The sequence below is a fragment of the Eleutherodactylus coqui genome, chromosome 1, assembly GCF_035609145.1.
Source record: "Eleutherodactylus coqui strain aEleCoq1 chromosome 1, aEleCoq1.hap1, whole genome shotgun sequence".
NCBI classification, from domain to species: domain Eukaryota; kingdom Metazoa; phylum Chordata; class Amphibia; order Anura; family Eleutherodactylidae; genus Eleutherodactylus; species Eleutherodactylus coqui.
Genome location: NC_089837.1, coordinates 480,150,567 through 480,157,364, shown reverse-complemented (window position 1 = coordinate 480,157,364; position 6,798 = coordinate 480,150,567). Strand labels below are relative to the sequence as shown.

The 6,798-nt window shown below is 42.0% G+C and overlaps 1 protein-coding gene across 1 annotated transcript in view; it reads left to right on the top strand.

Annotated features, from left to right (window-relative positions):
- The first annotated feature begins 4,300 nt into the window (after positions 1–4,300).
- The window catches only part of LOC136606429 (inactive dipeptidyl peptidase 10-like), a 37,422-nt gene continuing 34,924 nt past the window's right edge, over positions 4,301–6,798 (top strand). The window contains exon 1 of the mRNA XM_066589007.1: positions 4,301–4,375. Within this exon, the coding sequence (XP_066445104.1) occupies positions 4,301–4,375 (75 nt within the window). The remainder of the gene's footprint in view (positions 4,376–6,798) is intronic.

The window sequence follows — 6,798 nt, the reverse complement described above, 5'->3', positions numbered from 1 at the left end:
TATCAGGTCCATGTACCCAAGCTTTTCTGGATAAGTGGTAAGTACAAGGAGCATGTCCTTCAAAGGTAAAATTAGTAGAAAGCTGGTCCGTGCACGGTGACTGCATCAGATATTTCGAATATATGAAACGCTCAGGCCTTAGTCACACGGGTGTTTGTACATGCAAATTTTTGTGCGCATAACTGATGCGTTCAAAAATTAGTGTGACCGAAGCGGGAGTCACGGTGGAAAAAACGCACCTAGCAGCGTCTATCCGCTCAAAAAGAGCACTGCCCGCTATCCCCTGCTGTGGCTGTGACAGCTGCAGCAGGGGATTCCTTGGATGTGAAACCCCTGGATGCTGTCACATCCAGGGGTTTTACCTGTGGTCAATGGGGCCAGCGGCAGCTGCGGCAGCCCTATTGACATACAGAGAACATCGAGATGCTCTGCTACAGCTGTGGCACAGGATTGCAACGTTCTCCCATTGAATTCAATGGAGCCGGCAATACAGCCGGCTCCATTGAATGCAATGGGCTGCTGGCAAGCCCTGCAGTGGTTTTCAGGGAAGGGCTTAAAATATAAGCCCTTCCCTGAAAATCAGTCCAAAAATGGGTAAGAAAAAAAAAATCTATACTCACCTCTCTGTAGCTACCGGGGCTCAGCCATGTCCAGCCGGCTCTTCTCCTGCACTGCTATGAAGAGCTTTCACAGCGGGGATTTAAAATCCCTGCCTGCTGAAACGGCTGCCTCCAATTGGCTGAGCACTGTGAGCAATCAGAGGCAGCTCTCAGCTATTGAATGACAGCTAAGAGCTGCCTGTGATTGGTCCCAGCGCTCAGCCTATTCATGAACTATGTGACATGAAGTCCAGGACTCACCCGGTCCCCCATTCCTGCGGTGACTTCATTGGGGGACACTGCAGGAACAGGGCAGCAGGGTAAGTATGAAAAGAGGCTCTCCGAACTCCGCGACACCTGAAATATAAGCACCATAACTTGGATTATGGTGCAAAATTTTCATGACAGGTTCTCTTTAAGCATAATGGGAGTTTTTGCATCCCTATAAGTTTAAGGATATGGTCACACATAAAGGGAATGTTGCGGATTTTCCGCAGCAGAAAATTCCAAGTCAAAAGTGATTAAAATCGAGAAATTGCTGGGCCCAGATGTAATACAACCAAGGTTTCTAAGGGAACTAAGTGATGTAATAGATCGCTATTTCTTATATTTAAGGACACTACTGAGACTGGGTTGTAACACTAGATTGACGTATTGCCAGTGTGGTTCCAATTTACAAAAAGGGGTCTAAAGGAGAGCCTGGTAACTACAGGCCGGTAAGTCTTACTTCAATAATTGAAAAAATATTCGAAGGGTTTCTGAGAGATGCCATCCTGGAATACCTCAAGGGGAACAATGATATAACTCCTCAGCAGCATGGGTTCATGAGAGGTCGATCATGTAAAACCAGTTTGAGCAGCTTCTACAATGAAGTAAGATCTAGACTGGACCTGGGAGAATTAATTGATCTCGTATATCTGGATTTTTCTAAAGCATTTGACACCGTGCCACATACTATGTTACTAAGTATGTAAAAGCCGAATCCTCAGTGCCGAAATTGTCTCGAAATCAGTTGAGTATCCACATTTGATTTTGGCAGATACAGAACTCCCTTTACCTCCCAAGTCTTCACACTGTCAGCACAGCCTTTTACCCTAGTGGGCAGAGGGCTTCTGGTCAGGTGATCGCACTTCCACATCACCTGACTTGTGGTGCTGCGCTTACTACAGGCTGCCAGGTAACAGGAGAAAGGCTGCGCTGATAGTGTGAAGAATTGGGAGCTTATGGGAGCTCTGTATCTGGCAAAATCCGTAGCTGATTTTGACTCTGCTTTGCATGTGTAAATGCTGTGGAGTTTCCTGCTGTGAAAATTCTGCAGCATTTCCGCCCCATGTGACCGTACCCTAACATTGTTTTATAGGAGTTGTTAGTTTTTTTATTGCATTGTATATATTGGGGATGAAAGGGGTTTGTTTAAACAATTTTGTCACTACATAATGAAGAACATCTAGAAGATGTTCCAAGTTTAAGGCTCATTGGGGGTGTCATCCAAAAGGGATCACCATATTATAGTCCAGTTATCTCATACTACTATACAACCAAGAGGAGGTAATGTAACACCAGAATTATAGACATTGTTGACACCAACCAGAGATGTGATCACACTATCACTGTCATGTAACAAACGGCAAGAGCTAATGCTTATAGGCAGAGGCGTAACTCGAAGCTTCTGGGCCCCAATGCAAAACCTGTAACAGGGCCCCCAACTATAACGCTTTATTCATAGTACTGGGTTCCCTATATGGAGAAGAGAGGCCTTATGGGCCCCCTAAGGCTCCTGGGCCCAGGTGCAACCGCATCCCCTGCATCCTCTATAGTTACGCTCCTGCTTATAGATGCAATAGAGCAACATATTACGACAATATGTGCAGTTAACAGGCTATAGCCGTTTATGATTTTTTACATTTTCACAGATTCAGAAATTGTTCAAGAAACCCGAAATGGAAATTTAATTAGACAGAATTTAGAAACCAAAAAGACCACAATTCTACTGAGTAACATCACCTATGTAAGTATACTAACAGTCTAATTACCCGGTAAAAAGTAGCACTTTGCAAAAAAAACGTATGACTAGAGAATCTGTGACAATTTGCTTTAATTGCATGTCTCCTATGGGTGAACATCCTTTTGGAGAGCGTAATTTCCTTTAATTGAGGTTGAACTAGGCATCTGTATTACAGCGCTTTTCCCATTAAATACATTTACCACCCCTCCAGATGGCTACCGAGTCTCCCACTCATCCTTATCTGCATCACAACTGCAAAGAGGAGTTTGAAGGGATTGGTGATTGAGTACATTCTAGGGATCATGGATGGTACTGTGGAAAGATGATAAATGCATTTTGTGGAAAACCTCATTTAAAGTACAACCCCAATTCCAAAAAGGTTGGGATGCAATGATTTTGAAATCTCATAAAAACCACGTCAGAAAGTGAAAGTGAGACATTTTTCCATTTCTTTAAAAAAAACTAAATAAATAAGTAAAGAAATTGATGTCTGCAACACATCTCAGGAAAGTTGGGACAGAGGTAAAAAAAAGCTGGAAAACTAGGTCACGTGACTGTGTATAAAAAGAGCATTTTAGAGAGGCAGAGTCTCTCAGAAGCAAAGATGGCCAGAAGTTGACCAATCTGTGAAAAACTGCATCTAAAAATTCATGTGCACAAGGTGCAAGGATGGTGGTCAATATTGGATGCTTGAGATCTACGGGCTCTCAGGCAGCTCTTCATTAAAAATAGGCATGATCCTGTAATCCAAATCACTGCATGGGCTCAGGAATACTTGCATAAGTCATTGCAAAAACAGAACATGTATGGGACCATCTGGGACTCCAGCTTTGACAGCCTAAGAGTTTGCATGATTTAGAGGCTCAGTTACAGCAAATGTGGACCGATATGCCGCAGAATATCATACGGAACCTGTATGCCTCCATGCCCGCCCATATCACATCTTATATCCAAGCTACAGATGGCCCAACAGGGTACTAGAGCCTCTATGCCTGCCCGTATCACATCTTGCATCCAAGTTAGAGGCAGCTCAACAGGGTACTAGGGCCTCCATGCCAACCGTATCACATCTTGTATCCAAGCTAGAGGTGGTACAACAGGGTACTAGAGCCTCCATGCCAACCGTATCACATCTGGTATCCAAGCTAGAGGTGGCCCAACTGTTTTGGAATTAGAGTTGTTGTTCATTGTTAAATGACTTATACAATATGTGAGAGATATGACTCCATTAATTTATATGTAGGAAACACAGGGGGTGGACAAACATCTCGAAACACTGTGGGAAATGCATGCCTTAATTTACACGAGATTATCAATCATATTTCAATAAGACATGTAGAGACCAATTTTAAGTGGAGGAAATATGATACAGCCGCTGCCAGGCAGAAGTGAACATCTGCCCAAGCAACAAGGTTTGAGCCACTCAGCTGCTGTTACCAGCTGGCTCCAAAAACCACCCAGAGCAGGGCAAGAGGTGAAGTAAACACAAATTTTGCAGGAAAGCTCTCAGCCAAGCAGGAGTCAAAACAGCAGCTCCGTGCTAATGATTAAAATCACATGCATTTCGTGCAGTTTTCATATTTTTGTCCACCCCATGTAAGTCTTAATCGATATAAAGCACAGTTTAAGTGGATTATCATAGTTTCACTTATCTCTACTCAGAAATATAACAGTAGCTTCATTTTAATTTCGGTAGATGTCTCTGCAGATGACCAGTGCAAAGATTTCCCCAGATCTACAGAATTTGCTTCTGGTTTCAAAAAGCCAAAAGGTATGGCCGCCTTCCAGATAAATTGTGTTATATGTGTAATTTTACATGTATGTGTACAGGCTCTGAGATATTGTTCTGTTGGCGTCTTTGAAAAGAATCTGTTATATCCAGAGGCGTAACTTGAAGCTCCCGGGCCCCAATGCAAAATCTGTAATGGGGCCCCGACTATAATGCTTTAGTCATAGTACTAGGCTCCCTATATGCAAAAGAGAAGCCTTATGGGCCCCCCAAGGCTCCTGGGCCCGGGTGCAATCGCATCCCCTGCATCCTCTATAGTTACGGCCCTGGTTATATCTTTGGTAACTTGGCTATGACAAGCTGATTGGGTTCTTCTATGGGGTTATCAAGTTTCAACTGACAAATGAACACCCAATACGTAAAAGTTGCCTGGATTTGTCTATTTTTTCAGGATCAGCCAATTCTCTGTGTATTGAGGAATTCAAAAATCCCCCAATCTGAGGAAAAGGTGGAAAGAACCTTTGTTCCCACAGGAGATAAGCTGCTGCCAGAGGGTTTTGTGTGGTTTAGGGTCCTTTTACCTGGCCAGATCATCTGCCCATGCAATGAGCATTGACCAACAATGAGGATGCCAGTCAGCACTTATTCATTATGCTTCACGCAGGTAGATAAAATCCCCACACCTCTTTTGGGTGCTCTCCTTGGGGAGAGACTATATCATCCCCCAACCCACTCACCCCCTAGGTGTCTCCACACACTTTTTGGGTGCTCCTCTTAAGGAGACATGACACCCTTCCTGACCCACATTGCAGGCCTCTCACCAACTAAGCCAGAAACCTACTGCATACTGATGAGGGGTAAAGACCCCGAAACAGCTATCCATGTATGGTTTTATGGCTTGGCTTCCTGTTCCCAATCATTGTTAAGACTTGTTAAAAGTCCCATTGATTTGAAGGAATGCCGCCATCCAACAGGTGATGCTACAGAGGTATTTTTCCATCTACCTTATTTGCCCAGTCATTGGGTCGTGTAAAAGATCCTTTAGTCTCATCTCCCCACAGAAATAACCAGGCATGCTTCGGTTAGCTGAACATAAGTGGTTAAGCCCCTCAGGACAAGAGATTTTTCACTTTTTTTATTTTTGTTTTTCCTCCCTGCCATCCTAGAGCCATGACGTTTTATTTTTTCCATTGACATAAATGTCTGCGGGGCGAGTTGTATTTTTGAATGGTTCTTTTTAATGTACCATATAATGTACGGAAAAACTTTACATTTTTAAGTGAGGGGAGATTTTTTAAAATTTTTGGGGGAGATTTAGTTTTTACAGCGTTCACTCTGCAGTAAAGATGACATATGAATTTTGTTCTATGGGTCAATATAATTGCGGTGAAAACAAATTTTTTTATAGTTTTGTAATGTTTTTTTATTTATAGAAAAAATATTTTCAAAAATAAAAAGGTTTTCTTAAACAAAAATTGCTTTTTGTCACCATGTTCAGAGACCTGAAACTGAGTCAATTGGGCTCTGGCAGGATTTTTTTTTCTTGCATGGTAAACTGTAGTGTTTATTAGCGCCATTTTGGTAAACATATGGGAAACATTTTTGTTTGCTTTTTATTTAATTTTTTTGTGAGCCAAGACAGCAAAAAAAAAAATCATAATTCTGGCATTCCATCCTTTTTCTTTTCCCTCCCCATCATTGTGCAAGATAATCATTGTGATATTTTAGTAGTTTGGACTTTTATGTACACAGTGATACCAAATACATGGCGGTTTAGATTTTTTATGGGAAAAGGTTTTTTTTTAACATTTTTTTACTGTTAAAAAAAAAAATATTAAATTTTTTTAACACGTTTATTTTATCCCCACAGGGAACTTGAACTTTTGATCATTTGATCGTCGTTTAAACTGTAAACTGCAATACTTTGGAGTAGCATATAGTGATTTGTAGTGTTGTCTATGTAGCCATGCCAAACGCATGCTTGTCAGCCTTGAGAGCCTTCAGTAAGTTTCGTGGACCTATTGATACTCCTCGACAGTGTTGTAGTGGTGCTGATGGGGCGTGGGAAGGTCCCTATCTCTGCTGACTGTTTAGATGCATTGGTCAGTTTTGCCCACGGCATCTAACCATTTAACTGCTGAGATCAAAGTTACCGGTGACTGTCAGCCAGCAGAAACAACTGAAAGCCACTGATTATGGGGCAGCCATGGCTCCCAAATCAGCTCCATACACCCTTCATGACCTCATGACATAAATTTAAATTAGGCGGTTGTGAAGATTTTAAGGTGGAACAGCTGTCAGTTGTTTGACTGCCAGTTATTGCAAGTGGCCAGTTTAACATTAATTTTATCTACTTACACTAATTATTCTTATGGTCCGTCATTTTTGGATACATTGTAATGAAAATCGCCTTTAGCCTCATTTCCTTGTAGTTATTGAATAATTCAAATTAACAATAGCAAGAA